A 25,991-nucleotide genomic window follows, 5' to 3' on the forward strand; every position below is an offset into this window, starting at 1 on the left:
GGACGCTCACATCGCAACCGTCACGACTAGAAAGATTGCTGTTCCTGCTCCACGGAGAGGGCAGGAGAGGGGAGGAGAGAGGTTGGCAGGGCTCCGACAGGCCATGCTCCCTGGGGGGAAGGCGAGCTGCTGGGGGAACAGCTGCCCCCTCTGCTCTGGAGCCTCCTGGTCCCCAGGGCCCACGGTTGATGTGAAACCCTCCCCCGCTATTCCACCTGGCGTCAGGGGGGACCGTGAAAATGGCCCCCTGGAGCCTCTGCCTCCAGGCTCGGGGTCACCGAGCATGTCGGCGGTGTGTGGCCTGGGCCCGGGCTGGGCTGGGGGTGTGAGGGGCCGGAGCACGGGGCCCGGGCCTGCTGGGGTCCCCCCAGTGGCCAGCACTGCCCGTTGAGGGGCTGAGGCTTCACAGTGGCCCTCGGCAGGGACCTTTCCAGCGTGAGGCGGCCACACACCCATGGTGTCTCCGGCTGTGCCCCTCACGCTTGAGCTCTGGCCCACTGGGGAGGGGAGGTTGTGACTTTGGGGTGACCATGCATAACGCCAGGAGTTGATTGGATAAAGGTGGACGGCGTGGGAGGGGGGCAACCAGAAACAGCCCGCTTTGGGCTCAGAGCAGATCTCAGCCTGAATGAGACTGCCCCCAAGGAGCAAGTGTCTGGAGACAGGTGTGGTTGTCACCTTGGGGCCACTTCTAGTGACAGAGGCCAGGGATGTTGCCCAGACCCCAGGACAAAGAGCGAGCGCCCCGAACACCAGCAGTGCCGGGGTTAGGCACCGTGCTCAGGGGATCGCAGTGTCCGTCAGGCCTGGTTCCCCACTCACCCTCTAGTTGTCACCAGCCTTGGACACGGCATCTCCTGAGCCTCAGTTTCCCTGTCTGTGAAATGGGCACATTAGCACTTAACTTAGATATTGTTCCTGGTCGGAAAGCCAAACCATGCCTCTCCCAAGCTTGGGGTGGAGAAGGTGGCCTCCTGGGTTTGAGCTGGGGCCAGCAACCGGAGCCTACCCCTGCCTCTGTGAGCCGATGGGAGGGTAGGGCCGGGGCTGACCCCAGTTCAGTTCTTGCTGCTTGTCGGACAGCCAGGCAACCCAGCCCTGCCCCCCGAGCTCAAACCCCTGCTCTCAAACCCAGTTGGGCCTGGAGCTGGTGAGAAGACCAGGAAGGAAGGAGAGCTTGTAAGCAGACCCCCAGCCCTCCCCAGGATGTGTTCCCATTGATTGTGTCACCGGGTGGGGCAGCAGTGGGGAGAAACCACGTGTCTGTCTGTGTACACATGTGTGGACACATGGGTGCACGTGTATCTGTGCATGCATGTGCACACATATGTATTGCACACGCGTGCATGTATGTGTGCCCATCTGTTTGTGCGCACACATGTGCACGAATGTCTGTGTGCAAGTGTGTGCACCTGTGTGTGCACATGTGTGTGAACATGTGCATGTACGAGTGTGCATTTGTGTGTGCGTGCACGTGTACACCAATGTTTGTGTATAAGTGTGTGCACGTGTGTGCATGTAAATGTGTGCATGTAAATGTGTGCACGTGTGTGTGTGCACAGTAAGTGGAAAAGGAAGAGAGAGCAAGGCTGAGGTTGGCAGGGCAGCTGTCCGACTTCCCCAATCCTGCCAGCCGAGGCGGGAGCCTCGGTGGCCCCTGACCTCCACCTCCGAGCCTGGGCACCAGGCAACGGGCAAGCCGGTCAGGGCCTGGAGCTGGCCCAGGCCAGAGCTAATGATCAACCAGCCCTGGGAGGCGGCGCAGCAGCTCAGGCCTGCCTCTCGCCGGGCCCAGACACAGAGAGGAAGTGGGGCAGGAAGCAGGGGGCGGTGGCGGCCGCTGTGCAGTCCAACGGGCTGTGGGTGGCGGAGACGGCCTGCGGGGCCCGCCAGCGAGGAGCCAGGAGCGGCCATCTGGTGCCCGCTGTCCTACAGAGCGGGGCGCAGGTACGGGGTTCTGGACGGGCAGGTGAGGGCAGACGAGCAGGCATTGTCCACAGACCTGGGTCTTGCCACAGGTGGATCTGAGCCACCTCTTGCTTTTCACTTTCTTGGAGAGTTTTCTGAGCTTTCAGGATTGGGAGGGAACAGAACTGGTATCTGGAGAGCCCAGAAGGCCGTGGGCGCTGGCTGGTGGAGCTCCGGGAGGGCCCCGTGCCCGCCGACAGCTATTTTTCCAGTAATGATGTCGGTTTTGCAAAAGCACCGCCGCTCTGAGATCTCACCTGACCCCACCTCCCCTTGGCCACCCAAACACCCATCCCGAGGGTCTGGCCAGGACACAGGAGTTGTGTTGCCAGCAAGCAGGGTTCCAGGCCCAGGGGGCCTCAAGTGGGCCCCCACCCTGGGTTGGCGCCACCTCTGGCAGACACCATAAGTACCAGACCAGGGTGGCACTGCAGCTGTGACCTGGCCACTCTGAGGTCACCGCCCTGGGCCTCCTCTCCATCAACCAATGGGATGGGTGACTTAACTGGAAACCCCGGCCGGACAGCTCTAGGGAGACCCTGACCCAGGCCCTTTAGTGCCAGGGGCTTCCCTGGTGGCTCAGACAGTAAAGAATCTGCCTGCAATGCAGGAGACCTGGGTTCAATCCCTGGGTGGGGAAGAGACCCTGGAGCCCAGCATGGCAACCCACTCCAGTATTCTTGCCTGGAGAATCCCTGTGGACAGAGGAGCCTGGTGGGCTACAGTCCGTGGGGTCACAAAGAGTCGGACACGACTGAGCGACTAAGCACCTGGCCTGGGCATGTGGTCCTGGCACATCACGGAGACCCTCTCCCCACCTGCAGTGACCCCTCTGGGGGCCCCAAGCCCCGTCTGGTTTCACACAGATGACAGATTGGGGAGTGACACCGGGAGGAGTTAGTGCTGCTGATCACTTGGGTGTGACTCCCCCAGCGGGGGTGGGGGGCTGTGGCTGAACTCATGGGTGGAGGCAGTGTGGGGGCCAGAGGCAGGGTGTGCCCAGGTTCAGGGTGGATGTGAAGGGCTGGACTTGGACCCACCTGGGTTCAAATCCCACCAGCACCCCCCGCCCCCCATCCCAGGCCGGTCTGAGTCAGCATAGCTGCTCATGGAGCCTCGATGGCCCCTCTGTGAAATGGGCCCATCACGCTCCCCCGGGCGTCACGAGGACAGAGTGAGGATACTCAGTTGTGCAGGGTGGTGGCTCCCGACAGCGACGCCGCTTCCTGTGTCGGGTCCCCAGCCAGTATTTACGCCTGAGGTCACTTACTCCTCCTCCCGAAACGCCCGCTTCCCAGCAGAGAAGGGAAGCACAGGGGCCCGGGGCGACGGCTGGCCTGGAGCTGCTGTATGAAGGGCCACAAGCGGGGGCTTCTAATGCTAGGGGTTCATTCTCCCCTGGTTCTGGAGGCCGGAAATCTGAAGCCCCGGGTTGGGCAGAGGGCCCTGGGGGAGGGTCCTTCGGCTCCTGGAGGCTGCAGGCATCTCTGGGCTCGTGGGCACGTCACCCTGCTCTCTGCCACCATCCTCACCCGGGGCCCGCTGTGTCTGTGTTCCTCCTCTTCTTCCAAAGACCCTACACAGAGGGCCCTCCAGCCCAGTGTGATCGCATCTTATTATTACTATTATTTTTAGTATTTATTATTTGGCTGCCTCAGGTCCCAGCTGTGGCTCTCTAGCATCTTCAGTTGCGGTCTTCAGACTCAGTTGCGGCATGTGGGATCCGGTCCCTGAGCAGGGAGAGATCCAGCCCGAGCCCCCTGCACTGGGAGTGCGAGGTCTTAGCCACCGGGCCAGCAGGGACATCCCCAGTGACCGCATCTTAACTTCATCCCGTGTCCGAATAAGGCCACCAAATCTGAGGTCACTGGTGGGCGTGAATGTGGGGGGGCGCTGGTCACCTTCTGTACTGAGGTCCCCAGACAACCCTGAACAGATGCTTCCTGGGGAGGTGGCGAGGTCTGCGTGGTCCTCGAGGCTTTTGTTCAGGACGGGTTCAGATGCAGTCGGGAACATGGGCAGCCTTGCCGGCTGAGCAGTGCTATTTTAGGACCCTCCCTGGGGAGACAGAGCACACTTCCTCCTGCGGGCCATGACTAGGAACCCCCGGCTTACAACTGTCAGCGGCAGGCCCCTTGCTGAGCAGGTGGGAAGTCCCCTGAGCCCCAGAGCCTTCCCTGTTCTCGGAAAACTGTCCCTGAGCTGCTGCGGGCAGGCCCGTGCGCCTGGGATGCAAGCGCCGGTGGGCTGCTCCTGACTTCTCGGTGGACAGGAGGGCAGGGGCTGGGGAAGAGAGATGCCCTGGATGTGGGCTGTGTGAACCAGATGCCTGGCAGCAGAGTGGAGGGCAAGGCCCCCCAGGTGGAGGCTAGACAGACTCCACAAACAGGACCCGAGCAGGATGACGGATCCACATGCCCTCCCGAGATGCTGCAGAACAGCAGAGGAGGGCGGATGGTGGCCTGGTCCCCACCACCCTGTGGCCAGGGGACCTCAAGGAGAGGTGTGGGCTTGCTGTGTGCAGAGTCAGGAGGGGAGGGTGACAGGGGCCGGCTAGGCTAGGGGTAGGGGCGGGCATCAGATGGACGGCACTGCCTCCTGAAAGAGGCTAGAGGTCTTCGTGTGTGACGGGGTCGGGGGGGACGGCCCCCGGGAGCAGGAAATGGGGACACAAGGCAGAGGAGCTTGAAACGACGCTGGTCACTGACCCAAGGTGGCTGGAGAGCTCTGCAACAAGGCTGCGTCCCAGAGCCCGAGGGGCCACGCAGCTGTGCCCGCTGGACAAGGGGCCGCCTCCAGCCTGCCCCCTCCTCCCTGGGGCTGCCTACAAGGGTGCCAGCATCCCCGGGTGCCCCTTGGCCTGGCCCCTGGCCTTTAGAGGTGGTTGGGTCACAGCCAGACAGCCCCCTACGCCCTGCTTTTCTCTACAGCTCAGAGGCAGACAAAGGGGGACCAGGGTAATGCCTGCCTGAAACATGGCCTTTCCTACTCTTGTGTTAAATCCATGAGAGGAGTGAAGCTGGTTCTGGAGAAAAGGAATCAGAGCAAGCTTGGGATGAGCTGAAGCAGGCCTCCCCAGCCCGAGCTCTCTCGTCTTGTGTAGGGGAATAGAGGGTCTAGGGGGCAGCTGGCCTGGCGAAACCCCTGTGGGCCAAGGCACCCCCTTGATGCTCCAAGACCCCGGGATGTGAGCCAGTTTCCCTGAGTTGCCGTCAGAAGGGTGCCCACAAGGGTCATACCCAGAGGCTTTGGGGACCACTGATGAAAGGGTGTTGGGGATGGTCTGGGAGTGTTGGGTGTAGGCAGTGGTCCTGCAGGAGCCCCCTCCTCAGATCCCTGAGGGCCAGCGAGCAGGGTGGTCAGGGCAGCTCTGAGCTCATGCCCCCGTGCGTCGGGTCCATGAGGATGGACCGACGTAGGGTCTTCTTCCTCTGGGATCGAGGGTTCAGAGCCCCAGTTGCTGCTCAGCAGCTGCACGGCTGCGTGGCCTTCAAGAGGTGCCCACGACTCCCCTGCTCCACACTGGCCTGTTGGGGTGGCCCGTAGCTCTGCTGGCCTGCCTCCATGGACGGCCGACACTCCATGCCCTCCAATTCTCTGCACGGCTCCCCGTCACTCACGGGTCCTGCTTCCCCCAGGCCTTCTCAATGGTCAGATTCCCTTCCCTCCACTTGTGGGGTCAGCAGACTCTCTCCCCCACTCCCAGAATGTACCCCATGGAACCAACACTGCCACATTTGTGTCCAGACCCCCCCCCATTCGAGCAGGCCTGGGTCACCTTCCTTTGTGCCCCTCGCCCCTGCCTGGCACAGAGCTGGCCACAGGGCAGGGGTCAGCAGGGTCTGTTGAAAAACAACCAAAGGCTTTCAAGTGTGGGGTTCGACCTCCCCCGCCCACCCTGCAGGCGGAGCTGACGCTGAAGACGCCTGGGCCCAGCCTACTGCAGGGGGTGAGTTCAGGGTCAAGGCCGGTTCTTGGGGGACAGCAGCAGTGCCCAGGGAGGAGTGGGCCTGCAGGCACCGCCTGCCCCCTGCCCACTCCCCCAGAAGGGTGGGACGGTCCTCAGCCCACGCCGAATGTCTCCAAGGCTCCGGGGGTAGCATCCCGTGAGAACCCTCACCTGGTGGGGGGAGCTTGTGGGTTTGGTGTGAGCGCCTCTGTTTGCCTTTTAAAGACAAGGATGTGGGCACTGACGGGATACGTGTGGGGGTAAGTGAGAGAGTGTTAATGTGAGAGTGTTTGTGTGTGTGTGTGCGCGCATGTGTGTGCACACGTGTGTGCATGTGTGCCGGTATGTACGTGTCTCTGTGTACACGTGTGCGCACACGTGTGTGTGCATGCATGTGGGTGTGGGTCCGTGTGCATGCGTGTGCACGCGCATGTGTGTGTAGGGGGTGAGTTGCCCACCCCTCCAAGCCCACCCCAGTCCCCCATCTGTAGAGGAGGGCAATGCACTCTCCCCACTGGGAACCTGGCCAAGAAGCCTGGTGCATACAGGTAGTGACAAATTCTTGCATGCCCTCTTGGAGCCTGCAGACAATCTCCGCTGTCCCGGAACAGTCTGAGGCCCACAATTCTGAGAATAGTCTGCGCTGGATCTAACGGAGGTCAGCCCCCCGATCTTGTTGACAATCCGAGGCGGTAAATGAACCCAAGGCCCCTCACAGTTCCCACCTCCAGCGTCTCCTCCTCTGTCCTTTCTGCCCAAACTCAGGAATGGACATTTCAAGGAATGAAACGCAGTCCTCTCGCTTAAAGCGCTCTGCTGGCTCCTCTTTGCGTTTATGGAGAGTTCAGTGCCCTGGGCGCCGCCCCCCGCCCTGCCCCGGAATCTGGAACAGCCCAGGCCCCATGTCCTGTGCCCCAGGCTCCCCCAGCCCCTGTGGCGACCTGGTGACGCTGCTGTCAGCCTCCTCGTCTCCCTCCCGTCCTCTGCTGCAGGGCCCCAGGTGAAGCTGGGAGGCCGGCCGGGGGCTCCTGGGGCCCCGCCCTGGTGGGCCCGTCTGGGCTCTGAGTCCCACGCTGCTGGCCTGGCGTTCTCTGGGTCTCCAGGGGCGGGGCCCGCCCTAGCACCTACCCCGAGGTGGAGGGTCTGGGGGAGTCCAGGCTGCTCTTCAGTTGGCAGTGTCGCCCCAGGAAGGGTCTCAGAAGTGTGCTCTCCCATCTCTGCGTGTCCTGCTCTGTGCACAGACTTCCTGCTGCCCTGCTCGGGGTTTGGGATGGAGCTCCCCCTGCCCGTCATCAGAGAGCAGCAGACTCCACAAGAAGACGGGCTCCTTGCCTGGGGCTCCTGGCCTTGCTCTCGTCCACCCTGCACAGGGCTGAGCAGGGCCGCTCCTCCTTCCCTCGTTCCCGAGGCAGAAGCTGAGGGGGCGTGGCTGCCCCGCATCCCTGCGGCTGCACCAGGGTGGGGGGCGTCTGCCTCTCCTTCCCAGGCCTGGAAGCGGCTCCGTGTCCTTCTCTGTCCTCAGATTTGTGACAAAAGCCCTGACCTGTGCAGACCCTCACTTATCTTTTTTTTCCCCTCAAATTTTATTTTTATGTATGTTTAAATATTTACTTCACTGCTCCGAGTCTTGGCTGCAGCGTATAGTATCTTTCAGTTATAGCATGTAAACTCTAAGTTGCGGCCTGCGGCATCTCGTTTCCTGACCAGGGATTGGACCTGAGCCTCCTGCACTGGGAGAGTGGAGTCTTAGCCACGGCACCACTAGGGAAGTCACCCTCTCTCGATGACCCACTGCCTGGGGAAGGCCCCAGGGCGCCCGGGCGCGGGGAACAGTCTCTAGTTCCTCCCTGGCCATTTCCTCCTTCCCTGCCTTCTGCTGCCCGCTGCCTCCTGTCTTGGGGACAGCCTTGGACCCGGCCCATTTCCTGAGTTCCTTCCAGGGGCTCTGCTGGGTGCAGGCCTCTTTTAGTGGTAGACCCCCCAAGCCTTGGGATTAGTGATAAGGAGCAGCAGGAACCCCTGGAAACCAAGGCTGGAGTCACAGCGCCGCTGAGCCCCATGGGAAGCGTGCCATCTCCCGGGGTGGCGGTCTGTCCATCCCAGCCCTCGCCGGGTAGGAGGCATGGTGGGCTTACCCCTACACCCCTGGGTCCTGGAGTGTCCCAAGAGCACAGCTGTTCTGTCCCCTGTTTCCACATGTTCATTGTCGTGTCCCTGTCCAGGCACTCGTGGAAAGGTTCTAAGCAGCCTCTACCCACCAGGTTCTGAGCTGTTTCCTCGGGTCTGTGATGGGCAAGAACGGGCACCCCACTGCCCACAGGGCCCTCTAGCTGGAAGCAGATGTAGGCTCGCACCCCCGACGGAGTCTGCTCTGGGTGACACTGTGCTGTTCGGGGAGGAGGCCCTGCCCGGGGAGGTGCTTGGGAGCCCGCCAGGCAAGGCAGAGGGCCGCTCGCCTCTTGTGCCCTAACTCGTGGGCAGCATCCACGCTGATCCCGGCCGCCCAGAGAGGCCAGGACTGCTGCTGATCCCTGCCCTCTGCTCTCCCCACAGAGTCCAGCCTGGCATGCTGAGCCCTTGGCAGTGAGGCCGCCACCAGCCATGGAGGGCCCAGAGGAGCCAGCCCCCAGGGGCAATGGGCCCGCGGGGCCCTGGGGGGGCAGTGGCGACCATGGAGTCCGGGAAGTGGCCAAGAGCACGTCCGTCAGCTGGGAGCGACCACGGCCCGAGGAGGCCAAGGCCACCGTCCGAGGGGGTGAGTGCACCATGCGGGTCCACCCCCCACCCACCCTGGGACGGAGCCGGGCGTCCGCGCCGTCAGCGCCCGTGTTGATGGAGAGTGTCTGTGAGGGATGCGGGCCCACCTCGCGCTTCTCCAGGGTCACGTCAGCGATAAACTGGCGCGACAGGGGGACAGGGGTTGGAGATTCCAGGGACACAGCCCCGCATGAGGTCACAGCTCTCGTACGACTTTGCTTTCCCACCGTCCCGCTCTGTCCTTGGCTGTGAACCCCCGGGGTTACTCAGGGTGGGGTGTCCCTCCTTCCCTCCCAGCGGGCAGACCCAGCCCAGGGTGGGGGGTGGCAAGGAGCAGTGTCTGGGCCAGGCCTTGGGCAGGATTACTTCCTGGAAGGAGAGGAAGCGGGCTGAGACGAGGAGAGAGGCGCCTCTGACTCCCACTCGACCGGCCCGGGTGTGCGCAAGAGGGGCTTGGACTCAGGCTGGGCTGCCGCTGGGCTGCCCTGGTTCCCGTCCTGATTGCCCCTGGACCGCTGCTGGACGCGGGCCTCAGTGTCCCCACTTGGAAACCTGAGGGGTGGCCTAGGGGGTCTGCAGGGCCCCTGTCTCTAGAACTGGAGGAGGGAAGGGAAGGACAGGGAGGAAGGCCCCGAGCCAGGGGCAGCCTGTCCCCCGTCCTTCCCCCATCTTCCCGTCGTCAGATCCTCACCTCCACCCCGGTCACCTGCTTAAGTTGCCCACAGAGGCTCTAGGGCTTGGCACTCAGCAGGTGCCCAGTGAGTATCTGACGAATGATCAATGCTTTGGGAGAATGGCAACAAAACCGGATGCTTGGCAGCAGGCCCAGAGCCTGACACTGTGCGTGCTTGGTGACTGGAGGTGTTTTCACTCCTGTTCTCTTGGTTCTTCGGGGTGTAAATGGAGATAGCAAGGGGGGCGGCCATCGAGGGTGCTGACTCCTGTGGTCAGACACCTGCCTGGCCCAGAAGAGGGGCTCCAAGAAGTGGTGGGGGCCTGGCCCTGGGATCTCATGGGATCTTGGCCCCGCCCAGAGCTCGATGGCATGAGACAGAGGGGCTGGGTCCTGGCGGAAACACGTGGGCCATTCTAGCCTTCTGCAAGGCAGCCCAGCGCCCGAGGGGCTGTGAGTCCTAGAGCACGGGATTTCTGCTGCCCGGCGCTGTGACCGAGCCAGGGGCATTCTGACCACAAGCCCGGTGTTTCCTGCCCCTGCAGCCCCACAGCACAGCTGGCATCTGCCAGCACCAGGATGGTCTAGGAGCCCCCGCAGCGGGACCAGGGAGCCCCCCACAGTCTTCCCAGGCTCCCCAGCCCCAAGCAGCCAAGGGGCCAGTGGGCTCTCACCACGTCTACCCAGACCCCTTACCTTTTTCAGCTTCTTTTGCAAACGGGTAACAAATTTACAAGAAAACAATACAAAGAATTCTCACTTAGCCCACCCAGGGGGTTTTCCCTGGTGGCCCGGTGGTTAAGAATCCGCCTGCCAATATAGGAGATGCGGTTCGATGCCTGGGTCTGGAAGATCTCCTAGAGGAGGAATTTACAACTCACTCCGGTATTCTCACCCGAGAAATCCATGGACAGAGAAGCCCAGAGGGTTACAGGCCATGAGGTCACAAAGAGTCAGACATGACTGAGTATCTGAGCACGTGCACACACCCCGCCTAGACCCCTCGGATGTTAACACTTTGCCTTCTCTCTCTCTGCACTCAGGCAGGTGTTATGTTTTTCCAGGACGGTCTTGGGGTCCACTGCAGACATGACTCCCCTCCTCCCCCATTGCTTGGTGTCTTTCCTAAAACCAGCACCTGCTCGTGCAGCCTCACAGTGAGATGATTCCAAACTCACTTTTCTGGCTTAGACAACCTGAAAACAGACCTTGCTGCAATCCAGCCATCTGTCCCGTAACCTCCTTCCCACCAAACAAAACCCTGGTTAGGCTTTGCGTTCTGTGGCCGTGTGTGCCTGGAGCTTCTTAACCTGGCGGCTGGTACTTTGAAGATTCCAGGCGGTCCTGTAGAAGCTGCCGCAGTGTGGAGACGGGTGATCCTTCAGGTCGGCAGGCTGGGGCTTCGGGCAGAAATGCCCAGTACCTTCGGTCCATCTCAATGTCCGTGGGTCTGGGCCCTGGTGATGCTCACATCTCACGTCGCTCACTTGATTAAGGGGATGTTTGACCATGTAAACACCTCTGTCAGAGTCATCCGTCTTCCCTCTTGTCGTTAGGAGCCTGTGGGAACTTTGTGACTATTCTGTCCCCCTCCGAACTCGCCTATGTTAGTCGCCCAGTCGTTTCCGACTCTGTGCAACCCCATGGACTGTAGCCTGCCAGGTCCACGGTCCATGCGATTCTCCAGGCAAGAATCCTGGAGTGGGTTGCTATTCCCTTCTCCAGGGGATCTTCCTGATCCAAAAATCAAACCCAGGTCTCCTGCACTGCAAGCCTTGTCTGAGCCACCAGGGAAGCCATGAAAACGGTTGCTCAATGCTGACTTTCTAATGCTGCATTTTTCTACATTCTTTCTAATTGACCTTCACTGAAGCGAAGAACTGTCCCCTCTCCCTGGTTGCTCACTTACTTATTTTAGCGTGGACAGGCTTTATTTTATTCTCTGGACTCTATCGGTTGCTGTCCTTAGTTATTTTGTTGTTCAAATGGCCCCTGATTTGGTCTTGTGACACGTCTCCAACATCCTGTGGGCACCACCTGCTTTCTGGGGCCCCAGGACGCTCACGTCTCATCTCTGCTCTCCCTGCCCCAGCCCTGGAATCGGCCACGCCTCAGGGAGCCCCGGGCTCAGTGGGAGGATGGAGTCTGAAGCCGAGATCAGACTGCCATGTGCTTATCTGGACTCGACAGGCATTTCTGAGCCCCTGTTCTGGAGACCCAGAGAAAGCAAGGACCGGAAATGGGCTCGGACCACACAGGCCTGGGGCTGGTGGACGAAGGTGGGGAGAGAGCAGGAACGAGCCGGTCATGTTGCCTGGTCCAAGGTCAATGGGCAGCACCCCAGCACTGAGCCGGGACACCCCTGGGGTGATGAGGAGGCCTCACCAAGGTTTCACGACCCCTCTCAGACCCACAGGTGTCTCTGGATCAGATCACCCTCCATCTGAAGGTTCCGGTCGCTCATCCCATTTTACAGATGAGGAATATGTGCAGGGCAGGGATGGGGGCTCTAGCCAAGATGCAAGCTGGGAGCTGGCCTCGAGTCTGGGGGCTGGAGTCCAGGGACCGCCAGCAGAGGACTGACCTCACAAGACCGAGAGGACCCTTGGCCCCCCAGCTAGTGGCTGGTGGAGCTGGATGAGGGTGCAACCCCGTCTGCCCAGACCCTGCGCTCCCCCAGGATGTCACCTCCCCTCTGTGGTCAGGAGGATAGAGGCCCCCAGAGAAGTCTTATTGGAGAAGGAAATGGCAACCCACTCCAGTATTCTTGCTTGGAAAATTCCATGGACAGAGGAGCCTGGCAGGCTACAATCCACTGGGTCGCAAAGAGTCAGACAAGACTGAGCAACTAAACACAGCAAAGAAGACCTACGACCAACCCAGACAGCGTATTAAAAAGCAGAGACGTCGCTTTGCTGACTAAAGTCCACACAGTTGAAGCTGTTTTTCTAGCAGTCATGTATGGATGTGAGAGTTGGACCCTAAAGAAGGCTGAAGTGAAGTGAAAGTTGCTCAGTCATGTCTGACTCTTTGCAACCCTGTGGACTATACAGTCCATGGAATTCTCCAGGCCAGAATACTAGAGTGGGTAGTCTTTCCTTTCTCCAGGGATCTTCCCAACCCAGGGATCGAACCCAGGTCTCCCACATTGCAGGAGGATTCTTTACCAGCTGAGCCACAAGGGAAAGAAGGCTGAGCACTGAAGAATTGATGCTTTTAAACTGTGGTGCTGGAGAAGACTCTTGAGAGTGCCTTGGACTGAAAGGAGATCAAACCAGTCCATCCTAAAGGAAATCAACCCTGAGTATTCATTGGAAGGACTGATGCTGAATCTCTAATACTTTAGCCACCTGATGCAAAGAGCCCACTTATTGGAAAAGACCCTGATGCTGAGAAAGATTGAAGGCAGGAGAAGAGTGCAACAGAGGACGAGAGGGTTGGACGGCGTCATCGACACAATGGGCATGAGTTTGAGCAAGCTCTGGGAGATGGTGATGGACAGGGAGGCCTGGCGTGCTGCCATCCATGGGGCCAGAGAGTCAGACACGACTGAGCGACTGAGCAACAAACAGCGCTGATGTCCACATCCTCCCCCCACAGCCTGCACCCGCATGCTGCCTCCTGTGGCAAAGAGGGTTCGCAGAGGGGCTGAGAGCTCCGGAGACGGGAGGTTACCCTGGGGTGGGACTCAAAGAGAGACTGACGGTGCTGGCGCTGCTGGCTCTGGAGACGGAGGAGGGGCCAAAAGCCAAGGGAAGCGGTGCCTCTAGAGGCGGGGGCAGCAGGGAGACAGACGCTCCACCCGGGGCCTCCGAAAGGAACCGCGGCTGCCCACACCGTGTTTGGCTCCAGGGAGACCCTTCTCGGAGCCCAGATAACACTGTGCAGTTTCCAGAAGCCGCTCGGGTGGGGTGCTTTGTTACTGCACAAAAGGAAGCCCACAGCCTCCTCCCGACCCTGCTGGCCTCTGTGACCGTGGGGGAAGGGTGTGAACGCTGCCTTCCGGAAACACCCGGGGCTGGGGCTGTCTGTTCTCACCTCAATCACAGGCCTCTGCTCTGCCACTGACGCTGCTCTAGCCTCTGGTGTCTCTCAGCAGGCTGCTGGGCCCTCCCCTGGCCAGATGGGGTCCTGCCCTACAGGTAGGCATCCCCACGCAGCAGGTTAAGTCCGTGCCAGGTTCACGAATGTGGGATCACTGGGCGTCCCCAGCCTGGACCGTTCTGTGGACTCCTGGCTCAAGAATGTCTAACGGAGGCTTCTCTAATGTGGCTGCCGGACGCCTGCCTTAAGATCACTGTGGGGGTGGGTCAGGGCTGTTGTTCAGTCACTCAGTGGTGTTCGACTCTTTGTGATCCCATGGACTGCAGCACACCAGGCTTCCCTGTCCATCAGTCTCCCGGGTGGGGGCAGGGCATGTTAAAGGCAAACGCTCAGGTCCTGGGACAGTTCTGACGCTGGAAGGTTGGGGTAGGGCCCGGGACTCTGCATTTTCCCTGGGGGACAGAAGGCTGGGGCGCGCTCGCACTTGGAAAGGCCTTCTCTGGACTGTTTGCATCTGCCCGAAGAGGAGGACTCGCCGGTAGCTCAGACAGTAACGAAATCTGCCCGCAATGTGGGAGACCTGGGTTCGATCCTGGGTTGGGAAGATCCCTTGGAGAAGGAAATGGCAACCCACTCCAGTATTCTTGCCTGGAGAATCCCATGGACAGAGGAGCCTTGGTGGGCTACCATCCATGGGGTCTCAAAGAGTCAGACACGACTGAGCGGCTAACACACACACACACACACACACACACACACACAAAAAAGAGGTGGGGTCACCCTGGAGGCGGGAAGGGAGTCCCAAGGAGGGGCACCCTGGGGGCATGGTGAAGGGGAGGGCCCCCGGAGAGGCATCCCGGCTTCCAGGACAGAATGGCGGGACTTTCGCAGGAGCTGATGCTGGGAGGTGGTCCTGCCTGGAGCGGGGGCAGTAACGAGTCCTTTATCCTGAGACCCTGCCCCAGAGTGCTAGCTGTGGGGGCAGGGGGCACAGAGACCCCAGGGTAACTGGGGGCTCACCTCTGCCTCGATGGTCACCTGTCATCCAGCCTTTCAGGTGGTCAGTGCTACCTGTGGCCACTCGGGATGACCAGGGCTATTGAGCCACGGGGCAGGCTATCATGGGAAAGTGCAGCCCTACCCTCTTCTGGGATTAGGTGGGTCGCCGCTGAGACTTGGTTGAGAAAAGCTGGCTGGCTTCCTGCTGGAGGAGGGGCCCGATTCCAGATCCCAGAGTCTCCTGCTGGGGGTGTGGGGGGGTCTGGAAATTTCCAAGGCAGGTGCAAGGCTTAGTCCAATCGCTCTCCCCTCCACCACCTCTCTCCCCTCTCCTCCCTCCCCTTATCTCCCCAGCTTTGGAGCCTTGGGGGGACTGGGTAGGGGTGGGCAGGGGCCATTTGAGCCGAGATGGGGTCCTACAGCAGCCAGCCGGGCGGGCATTGGTCTGGGAGAGTGCCTCAGGGGAAGGTATGGAGAATGCAAAGGCCCTGGGGTGGGGTGGGTGGCGTGGGGTTAGGGGGGATGCCTGGACGTCTCTTGCCTGGAGAATCCCAAGGACGGGGGGGCCTGGTGGGCTGCCGTCTATGGGGTCGCACAGAGTCGGACACGACTGAAGCGACTTAGCAGTAGCAGCTGGATGTCTCACAGCAGCAGAGAGAAGACCCCAGGCTGACAGTGGGTGGGAGAAGGGCGGGTGGCTCCAGGCTGTGCCTGAGAAGATGGAAAGGATTTGCATTTTATTCTTCCTGAAATGCAAAACCACTACTGCTGTGCTGTCTAATACAGTAGCCGGGTGCGGGCACGCTTAAACTGAACATCAGTTCAGTTCAGTTCAGTCGCTCAGTCGTGTCCGACTCTTTGCGACCCCATGGACCATAGCACGCCAGGCCTCCCTGTCCATCACCAACACCTGCAGTTTATTCAGACTCATGTCCATCGAGTCGGTGATGCCATCCAACCATCTCATCCTCTGTCATCCCCTTCTCCTGCCTTCAATCTTTCCCAGCATCAGGGTCTTTTCCAATGAGTCGGTTCTTTACATCAGGTGGCCAAGGTGTTGGAGCTTCAGCTTCAGCATCAGTCCTTCCAATGAATATTCAGGACTGATTTCCTTTAGGATAGACTGGTTGGATCTCCTTGCAGTCCAAGGGACCCTGGAGTCTTCTCCTACACCACAGTTTAAAAGCATCAGTTCTTCGGTGCTCAGCTTCCTTTATAGTCCAACTCTCACATCCATACATGACTACTGGAAAAACCATAGTCTTCACTAGATGGACTTTTGTTGGCAAAGTAATGTCTCTGCTTTTTAATAATAAATAAAAGGAAGACTCCGGTTCCTTGATGACACCGTCCACATTTCAAGAGCTCAGGGGCCCGTGTGGCTGGTGGCCGCTGTGGGACACTATAGAGAGTAGGCATGACCATTGCTGTAGAAATTTCTAGGGGCTGGCACTGCCCAGGGGGCTGACAGCCAGGGTGTGCCATAAGCCAGACGTGGTCATGAGGGGACCCTCTGGCTTCTGCGGACCAGAGGACCGTCTGGAGCAAGGGCGGGGCCCAGACACTGCCCCGGCAGACCGAAAGGGCAGGGCCATGGTGGGTGCGTGTGCCGGGTTCAGCCTGGCTTTGCAGGTGGATCCGTGGGGCTGGCTGCTGGGCTGACGTGGGGGGTGATGGAGACAGGTGTTGCTGGTCCGAGCAGGCCTGGGACTACGGCCCTTCTGGAGCTGGTGAAGAAAGGATGAGGTGGGGGCCAGAGGGTGCTGGCGGGGTGTTTCCCAGAGGTCAGGTGCCCCCTTGGAGCTCGGGCTGGGGAGAGATTGGGGCTGGAGGTCACGGTGACTTGGGGGCCATTTGCTGAAGGCCAGACAGATGCTGTCCTGCCCTGGGGCAATGACACAGTCCACTTCCTCCCGTCTGTGTACATTGTGGGCAGCACGTGACTCATTTACAAGGAAAGGAACTGGCCTCAGGGGAAACAGGCCGCCTGCGAAGTTTCCCCAAGCGGTACACGTGGGGTGTGAAGCCGGCTCCCCCGGTTTGCGGCCGGGGGCTGGCGGGGGCAGGGGAGCACCCCACAGCACTCCGCCCACCTTGATCTGCCCCGCGCTTCCAGATCTGACCTTGCAGCTGCTGGCGGTGAGGCGGAAGAGCGGGCTGCCCGACCCCAACCTGCAACAGGCCCTGCGGGGCCGGCTCCGCCTGCTGGAGAACGAGAGCTGCGAGGTGGCCCGCGCCCTCGGGGTGAGTCTGGCTCCTGGGGTCCTGGGTGGGGGAAGGGGCGCGGGATCCACACTTGCGAACGGGGTGGAGGAGGACAGCTTGGAGAAGAAGGCGGTGGGCCTAGGAGGTCCGGAGACTTCGGGCTGAGAGGCCCGTTCCTCACTCTCACGTGGTGGTCGGGACACAGGACGAAGAAAGGCCCTTCAAAGCGGGAGAGGGTGGTCATGCAGGCGGCTGGACACAGGGGCAGCACCTGCTGGGGTCCCCCCAGCCCCAGTTTCTGCACCCACACAGAGACCCGGGCTGGAAGGCTGGACCCGGGCTGGAGTCCTGCATCTGCCTGGACTTGCTCAGAAGGAGCCTGGCTCAGCCTCAGCTTCTCTGGGACTCAGTTTTCCGAGTCTGACCGTGCACTCAGCCCGGCCCGGCCTTGGCTGATGCCCCCTGGCCTCTGTGAATGCAGCCTCCTCAGCCACTTACTGGGATGCTTAGAATTGTGACCCCACGGAGCTGCCGTGAGGGTCAGCGGACGGCAAGCAGGGTGCCCCCAGCACGGTGCTCGACAGCGGGGGGTGGGGGTGATACCCCTGGGATGCCAGGGCTCGGTGGCTGGTTAAGGGTGGGGCCTCATTTCTGAATCCCAGTGGAGACGAGAATAGCGCCCCCTCTCCCCTGGGCAGCGTCAGCGGGTGCTGTTTGCCTTTCTGCGTCTGTTCGGGGTCTTCACTGGGGTACGCAGGCTTCTCTAGCTGTGTTTTTGTACCCACGGCTGGCAGGCTTCGTTACCCTGCGGCATGTGGGATCTTGGTTCCCCAACCAGAAATCGAACCCATGCTCCCTGATTCTCGGCTGGTGCTACTTTGAAGGTCCCAGCACCACCAGGAGGGTTCATGGGACAGTTGTCAGGAGAGGGGACACTGGGTTTAGGATTGGAGTCGGAGTTGCTGCTGTGGGAGGGGACGGGAGGCGAGGCTGGGGCTATGCAGAGCTGAGCGGAGGAGACCCTGGTGTCATTGGTGTGCAGGGCGTGAGGCAGGCCCTTGAGTCACGGAGGGGGCATGGAGGCTGCCAGCTCTGGGAAGGCTCGGCATGGCCCTGGGGAGCCACAGCTGGTCTGAGAGCAGGAGAGGAGCAGCTTGGCTTTGAAGGAGCCAGCTGTGCTTCCCCGCCCCCCGCCCCCCACCCCGATCCCTGCCAAGGCCACTCCCATGAAACATGTCTGCTGATGGGCAGACCCCCCCATCCCTGCCAAGGTCACTCCCGTGAAACGTTCCTGCTGATGGGCAGACCCCCCAAAGCCTCCGGGACTGGTCTCACGTCTGTGTCTTCCTTGGAAGGAGCTGTCGGCCAGGCTGCTGTCCATCCACAGTGACCAGGATCGGCTGGTGGTGACGTTTAAGACGTTTGAAGAAATCTGGAAGTTTTCCACCTACCACGCTCTCGGTAAAGCAGTGACCCTCCCAGAAAGGGTTCTGGGGACCCCGGCACGCAATAAGCCCTTTATGTTCCCAATTGGGCCTTAAGACTAGGTGCATTCATGACAGCTCTCCACGGTCACCTGTCCTTGGTGAGGATTGACGCGATGGGCAGGGCTGAGCGTGGCTTCCAGGGCAGCTGAGCTCTCCCTAGTTGAGCACAGAGAGGAAAGCCGCGCCAGCCTCAGCCCGTGTGCCTTCTTTCCAAAACTTCTCCTGTTCAAAGCAAGGCTTCGACTGGCTAGGCGCCTCTCCTTGGGAAGCTTGCTGCTCCATCCCCCCTGAGGGCTGAGAAGTGAGACTCAGAGTGACGGTGCCTTGTGCCCCCAGAGCAGGGCTGTGCCCACCCGCCATGTCCTGGTCTCCTTGAACACTCTGTTCCAAGTCACAGAGGAGGAGACTGACGGTCCTAGAGGACGTAACGAGTCCAGAGAAGTCCTCCACAGTCACGGCTGGTCCTCTCACAGCCTGGAGGGTCAGCCCCGTGGCCCGACTCGGGTAGTGGACAGTACCGTGAGTCCCCAAGGGCAGAGTGGGCTGGTCCCCAGGCCCTGGTTGGTGCAGGGCTCGGCCAGCGCTGGACCGTGAGGGCGTCTCTGCATACACCCAGAGCCCGCCGGTGACCAGGGCTGTCTGCTCCCCTAGGCTTCACTCATCACTGCCTGGAGAACCTGCTCATGGACCAGGCCTTCTGGCTGCTCGAGCCCGACGAGGACCAGGAGACAGCCGTCCGGGTCCAGGTGGACGCGGACGCCTTGAGGCTGGCGTACGAGAGCCTCCTCGTCCAGGAAGGTGAGCTACGTGACATCGGCGGCTCCCCACTGGTCCGGGAGGGCCCGGGGCCCTGGCAGCAGGAGGGCCCTGGAGGAGCGGACACTGAGGGGACGTTGGGCAGGGAAAGCCCCCAAAGAAATAACAGGAAAGGGGCTTTTGCCAGCGACCCCAAGTTCCTGGGCTGGCTGTTGCTCTGAGTACTCCGGGGGTCTCACAGTCGAGATCCAAGGCTGCCGCGAGCAGGGTGTTAGCAGACAGTGCTTCCCGGCCACAGAGAGGACAGGAGGAGGCCAGCTGCAGCCTGACTTGCTGGGGAGTGATGGTGGGATCCAAGCTGGAGGGGTCCTCGGGATCATGCACCTGGCCCCCTCACAGCCCAGTCGACTCCCAGAGAAGCTGAGGCTGAGCCGGGCTCCTCCTGGCCAAGTCCAGGCAGATGCAGGATGCCAGCCTGGGTCCAGCCTCCCAGCCCTGGTCCTGGGCCTCTAGAGTCATTGTGTGGTGCAGAAACTGGGGCTGGGGGGGGCCCAGCAGGTGCTGCCCCTGGTGTCCAGCTGCCTGCATGACCGCCCTCTGCCGCTTTGAAGGGCCTTTCTTCGTCCTGTGTCCTGACCACCACGTGAGAGTGAGGAACGGCCCCCAGCCCTTCAGGCGGCCTCCGAGGGGTCCTCAGGCAGACGCGGCCACAGCAGTGGACTCTCCAGCCCCAAGTCCCCGCACATCCTCGGAGGCGGAGGGGGCAGCGGCGTCCGCTCCGGAGCCCTTGATTCCGTTCCATCAGTAGGTATCGACCTTTGTTTCTCTGCCTCCTGCGGGTCCCGCTGCCGGCAGGCTTCGTGGAAACTGCCCCAGGCCGGGGCCGATCGTGGGCCAAGGCGGGTGGGTGGGGACCAGTGTGAGCCCCAGGCAGGCACGGCCTCCACGCCTTCCGCTGTTTTCAGCGTGTGGCCTCGGGCAGTCACCGGCACAACAGGACAGGGACACCTCCCCAGCAGGACTGCTCTGGAATGAGACGGCCGGGGGTGTGCAGCCTGGGGTTCTGGCTTCATGTTCTGGCTCATTCCGGAAAGCTTTTGAGGGAGCCACACAGCCTGTGCCCATGAGGCGATGGCACCCCACTCCAGTACTCTTCCCTGGAAAATCCCATGGACGGAGGAGCCTAGTAGGCTGCAGTCCATGGGGTCGCTAAGAGTCGGACACAACTGAGCGACTTCACTTTCACTTTCCACTTTCACGCATTGGAGAAGGAAATGGCAACCCACTCCAGTGTTCTTGCCTGGAGAATCCCAGGGACTGGGGAGCCTGGTGGGCTGCCATCTCTGGGGTCGCACAGAGTCGGACACGACTGAAACGACTTAGCAGCAGCATCAGGGATCTATGCAGATAAGAACCAAAGCAGCGAAAGCCTGGGGAAGGCAGGGACAGGTAGTGTGCAGGCTCCTGTTCATGTGCTGAAGTGGGCGTAGACTTGCCTTGAGCTTCCTGGCAGCCAAAGTGAAGAGAGAAACTAGATCTCCTTGTTTTCAGTGAGACAGTCCATAGATGTTGGAGGGAGGTCTGTGAGGATGCCAGCCTGTGGGAGGGCAGGAGGCACCTGGGCCTGTAGGCCACACACTGTGTGTGTGTGTGTGTGTCTGTGTGTGTGTGTCTGTGTGTGGGTGGGTGCATGTGTGTGTGTGTGTGTGTGGTGTCTGTGTATGTGTGTGTGGGTATGAATGTGCGTGTGTGTGTGTTTGGTGAGTGTATGTGTGTGGTGGCTATGTGTGTGTGTATGTGTGTCTGTGTGTGGGTGGGTGTATGTGTGTTTGGTGAGTGTGTAAGTGTGTGGTGTGTCAGTGTGCAGGTATGTGTGTGTGTGTGGGTGTGTGAGGTGTGTGTGTGGGGGGGTGGGTAGGTGTGTGTGTGTGGTGTGTGTGTGTGTTTTGGTGTGTGTGTATGCACTTGTGGTGTGTGTGTGTGTGTGTGTGGGTGTGTGTTTGGTGAGTGTGTGCATGTGTGTGTGAGGTGGTGTGTGTGTGTCTGTGTGTGTGTGTGGTGTGTGTGTGGGTGTGTAAGGTGGTGTGTGTGTGTATGGGTGGTGCGTGTGTGTGTGTATGTGTTGTGAGTGTGTGTGTGTGTGAGGTGGTGTGTGTGTGTGTGTGTGTGCCGGGGGCGGTGTCCGTGCAGTAGGAGTAAGCGGTGGACTTTTCTCAGGCCCCTGTGGCTGTGACCTGTGCGGTCTGCACACGGTTCTAACCTGCCCCGGATCTGAAACCCCTTCTCATCCCACTCCAGGTGGGCTCTCAGGGTGCCCAAGGACTCTGTCAACGACCCCCTGGGTGGACCCGTGGCGCCGGACGTCCAGCTGATGGGTAAGTGCTTCTGCTGGTCCTCCTCCCCTGGGGAAGAGGGGGCTGAGGCGGGCAGGCGCTTGCATTCCAGAAGCTTCTGGCTCCCCTGAGTCCTCCCCAAGCCAGGAAAGGTAGCTTGGATCCTCTCCAGTTCCTGAGACAATAAGGAGGCTCAGAGAGGTCCACTGGCTGGCCCAGACTCACACAGCGCCCAGGGAGGCCAGGCCAGGGTCCCCGGTTGCTCTGCCTCTACCGAGTAACGCCCCGTTCCACCAGCACCTCCGAGGCCTCTGCTTTCTTGCCAGTGCCGCGTCAGACCCCTCGGAGGACCCTCAGACCATGGGGGTGGGGAGGGCGGGGGTCTTCTTCCGAAAAAACAGCCTGGCCCCTTTGTGTGTTAGTCATTCAATTGTGTCTGACTCTTTGTGATCCCATGAACTGTAGTCCACCAGTCTCCTCTGTCCATGGGATTCTCCAGGCAAGAATACTAGAGTGGGTAGCCGTGCCCACCTCCAGGGGGGTCTTCTCAACACAGGGATCGAACCCGGGTCTCCTGTATTGCAGGCGGATTCTTTACCATCTGAGCCACCATCAGGCCCAGTGCGTTTGATCTGACCCAGACTGACTGGTGTCTGCATGGCCTGTGGGCCTGTTAAGTGAACATTTTCCGCTGGGTTTGCCCCGAGTGGGCCCTGGGCCAAGTTGATCAACGTCTCCAGGCCTCGGTTTCTCGTGCTCAGGGTAGGGATAAGGCACCACCTCCCAGGACCGCGTGGACACTCAGCCCTGCAGTCTCACGACCCTGGCCGGGCGCTCGGTCAGTCCTCAGCAGAGCCGAAAGCTCCCTGGCCAGGGACACCAACAGTGTGCTTGAGGGCCACCTGTTGGCCCACCCAGGCCCCTCCTGGTCCTGCCTCCCCGCACTGACCATGTGTGGCCTCCTTCCTGCAGCCATGGGCCCGGCCTTGGCCGTAGCGGACTGCCAGGGCTCAGGGCCCGAAGAGATGACCTTCCAAAGCGGTGACTGCATCGAGATCCTGGGCGCTCAGGTGCCCGGCCTGCCCTGGTGCCTGGGCCGGCACACGGCCTCCGGCCAGGTCGGGTTTGTGCAGACGAGCCTCATCAATGTGCAGGGCCAGGCGTCTGAGTGAGTGGCTGAGGGCCTGCCCCTTCCTCCTCCTCATCACCCTCATCTCTGTCCCCGGGGCTGGGCCCGGCCGAGGGCCACCCCGCTGTCCCCGGGGCCTGACTTCTGCTTCCTGTCTGGACCCTCTCCTGCCCTTCCCCCAAGGGCGGCTGGGCTGCCCCTAACACACAGGTGTCCACGGGCACGGGTGTCCCGGGGCTGCCGGGCCAGTGGCACAAAGTCGAGGGCTTGAAACAAGGACTGAAGGCCAGACGTGAAAATCACAGTGCTGGCAGCGTTCCTGCCCCTCGGGGCCCGGGGGGACCCTCCCCACCTCCCCCAGCTCCTGCGGCTCCGGGCGGCCCTGGGCCTGTGGCCGCATCACCCCCCTCACCCCGCCTCTGTCTTTTCATGCTTGAGTCCTGTCTCCTGTTTCTCACAAGGATAACCCAGGATCATCTCTTCACACCAGCATCCTTGACTAAATCCTGTCTAAAAAGGTCTTATTTCCAAATAAGGTTACCTTCTGAGGGTCCAGGTAGACATGGATTTGGGAGTGGAGGGGACACTATTCAACCGAGTACACCCTCCACTCCCCTTCATAAAGCCCTTTGAAGCTCTGGATCTGACCTTCAAGGCCCCCTGAGCCCCAGGCCTTGCTGACCCGCATTTCAGAGGCCACTGCTCTGACTGCCCGCTGGCCCCTAGTCCTGTCTGCCATCCCTGGGGGGTGGGAGGGGGCGGCACCCTTCCTGGCTGTGCTTCCTTCCTCATGCAAGCCTCCCCACCCCATCTGGGGAATTCTGAGCCAGGCCTGTCCAGTCACCTCCAGGTCCCCACCACCTGGCCCTGGGCAGCACAGGGGCGGAGGGAGGCGACCTTTAGAGAGTGGTCAGCGGCATAGGTATGTTCTTGGCCTTTTGTTAAGACGTCAGTACCCAGGAGTCAGTGTGTAGAAAAGACTTGTTATTGGGCCAGCAGCTGCCCTGGGTCCATCATGAGATGTTTGTCCCTAGCGCCCCATCAGCCCTGATATCCTATTTCATTCTTGTCTGGCACCTCAGACAAACCTGTGCCTCAAGACCAAGTCTCGGTTGCCACTCTGCCGTCACATGTCCTACCAGTTGCTCTGTTCCCTAACTCAAGGGTCTGTCTGCTCCAGAGCCTCTTCCGCCCGCTCATCAGAAGCAGGTTGAAGCTGGGCTGGGCTCCGATGCTGACAGTAGAAACCAGACCTTCATTCCCCAAAGCGTGCTGCCCCAAGGCTTCATCTCAAACTTCACCAGCACCGACGGGCTTTCCACATGCCCTGGTTGGTGGAACTCCCAGCACGAGCAAGGCACCCAGAGCGTGAAACTCTTCCTTCTCCTGTTGACGTGTGTTTTTCACACTTCTCTGACCTCCAGACCAACCGCATCAGCCGGTGTTCTGTGAAACACTGCTTGGGTGCCCTCGGTCCAGATGGTTGCCACCGTCTCTGGGGAGACCGCAACGTCTCAACAGACGGCTGGGCCCCGTGTGACTTGAACGTGTCCTGAGCTTCCAAGGGTCTGCGCTGCACCTGCTGTGGGTCTGAGCCGGCCTGTTGCCCTCCCTTAACCCAGAAGGTTGACGGGGCCCCGTGCCAGTGGTCCCATTTACAGCCAGAGAAGCCCCGACAACCTCTCATTTTCTCAGCAAGTACTTTCTAAACGCCTTTCCTGTGCCAGATCTGGGCCTTCCACCTTTTGTTTAATGAACATTCTGGTGGCTATTCTTTATTTCTTTTATTTCGTCGTAATTTCAGGCTTAAGGAAAAGTTGCGAAAAGAGTGTAAATTCCTCTGCATCCCTCACCCGGTTTGCCCAAATGATAACATGTTATGGCGCCTACTTTCTCCTGTTTGTTTTTTACTTCATTTTTTTTCTCCTAAATTCTCTGGGAATCAGTTGCAAACACGATGTTCCTTTACCCCTAAATAATGCAATGTGTTTCCTGAAACCAGGACATCGCTCGCATGACCGCAGCACAATTGTCCACATCAGGACACTGATAGAACTGTTTCTGCAGATCTTAGAGCCTACTGATTTTCCGGTGATCCCCTCTTTAGCCAAAGAGAATTCCAGACCCCGTATTATCACTTGTCTGTCTCTCGAGTCTCATCTCCTTGATCTGAGACAGTTCCTCGGTCTCTTTGTCCTTTAGGACACTGACTTTTTTTGAGGAATACAGGCTTATTATGTCCAACGTGTCGTAATCTACCCTAAGGGTTTCTTTAACTTCTCGTAATAGCTCCCTCTTAAGTTTCGAAGTACATTTGGAAGCTTCATATTTTGCTGTTAATTTAGTTCTATAAGCAGAAGTTGCCTCCCCCGCTCCCTCCCTCCCTTGTTCCTTCCTTTTTTCCTCTGCCTGACTTCTCTGAGTACACGTGTGCTCTGTACCGGGCTGTGTAAGGAGTTGTGAGAGATTGCAGAGTGGAGGGGTTGAGTCTGCCCGCAGCTGCCATGGCCTGCCTCACAAGGGAAGGGGCATTTACGGTTGGGTTTTGAAGGCTGCTCAGGAGCATCCCTTCCAGAAACTGTGATCTGCTGCATCTGTCACAGCCCTGCCTGCTCCTGGGTGTCTGCCTCTGGCCCGATGAGGCATCCTCGAGGGCGGGATCTATCTTGTTTGTATCTTCATGTCTTCATCACTGGGCAGGGATTGTCTGCCAAGTGAGGGAGGGAAAGGGGTCTCCATGTGAAATGTGTACTTAGAAATGTGCGATCTAACACGCACTTGATTTTTTCCAGCTTGGAAAACGTGATTTTTCTCAGTGAAGAGGAAAGGTCTTTCTTTAGCCGTGAAGGACGCTTTTCTGAGGAGGAGGCCAGGCAGCTGCTGAGAAGGATGTCCAGCACGAATGTCTGCACCATGTACAGACTGGGTATGTGGGGGGACACAGGGAGCCCCTCCCGCCCTCAGGATGGCCCTGGGGACCTCTCAGGACTTGCAGGGGCTGCTCCTTGTGTGTTTGGTCACTCAGTCGTGTCTGACTCTGTGACCCCACGGACTGCAGCCCGCCAGCCCCTCTGTCCATGGGATTCTCCAGGCGAGAACACTGGAGTGGGTGGCCATTCCCCCTCCAGGGGATCTTCCTGACCCGGGGATGGAACTTGGGTCTCTCGCACTGCAGGCAGATTCTTTACCGTCTGAGCCACAGGGAAGCGCCCTACAGCCTGTGAGAACAGTTTTCTTAGGTCAGATTCCCCGAAAGGCCATGAAGGGTGCAGAGCTTGCCCCCGGCTGACACCCCTCAGCCCTGTTCCGCCTGCACTGCTCTGCGGCGAGGCTGGACTGTCCACTCTGCAGAGGGCGGCACGACTCCGGCTTCATCCACTGTTTTCGGCGACAACCCCACCCTGCTGCCTTTAAGGAAACTTCCGCCTCCTCCATCATTCACAGTATTGAATGCCAGCCCCTGGACACTTACAGGTGGCCAGACAGATGCTGGCACTGCCTTCAGGGCAGGTGGCGGGGTAACAGGAGAGACAGAGAGAAGGAGCAGGATAAGGGGCTGGGAGATTCAGGAAAGTGGGGCCTGAGCCTCCCAGCTGCCCCGGGGACGGGTCTCAGTTGAGCTGCTTCTCCACTGACTCTAGGCACCAGCCTAAGACCGTCTGCTCCGCTGGGGCTGCGGGAGCAGGAGGGC

General features: G+C 60.1%; 1 protein-coding gene across 1 annotated transcript in view; it reads left to right on the top strand.

Moving 5' to 3' along the window:
• Positions 1-1,752: 1,752 nt before the first annotated feature.
• Positions 1,753-25,991, top strand: part of SH3TC1 (SH3 domain and tetratricopeptide repeats 1) — a 39,754-nt gene continuing 15,515 nt past the window's right edge. Inside the window, 9 exon segments of the mRNA XM_070372768.1 lie at positions 1,753-1,947; positions 8,471-8,672; positions 16,507-16,634; positions 17,951-18,056; positions 18,734-18,880; positions 19,450-19,642; positions 21,137-21,213; positions 22,144-22,339; positions 25,093-25,226. Coding sequence (XP_070228869.1) covers positions 8,519-8,672; positions 16,507-16,634; positions 17,951-18,056; positions 18,734-18,880; positions 19,450-19,642; positions 21,137-21,213; positions 22,144-22,339; positions 25,093-25,226 — 1,135 coding nt within the window. The 5' untranslated portion in view covers positions 1,753-1,947; positions 8,471-8,518.

Source organism: Bos mutus, chromosome 6 (genome assembly GCF_027580195.1).
Source record: "Bos mutus isolate GX-2022 chromosome 6, NWIPB_WYAK_1.1, whole genome shotgun sequence".
NCBI classification, from domain to species: domain Eukaryota; kingdom Metazoa; phylum Chordata; class Mammalia; order Artiodactyla; family Bovidae; genus Bos; species Bos mutus.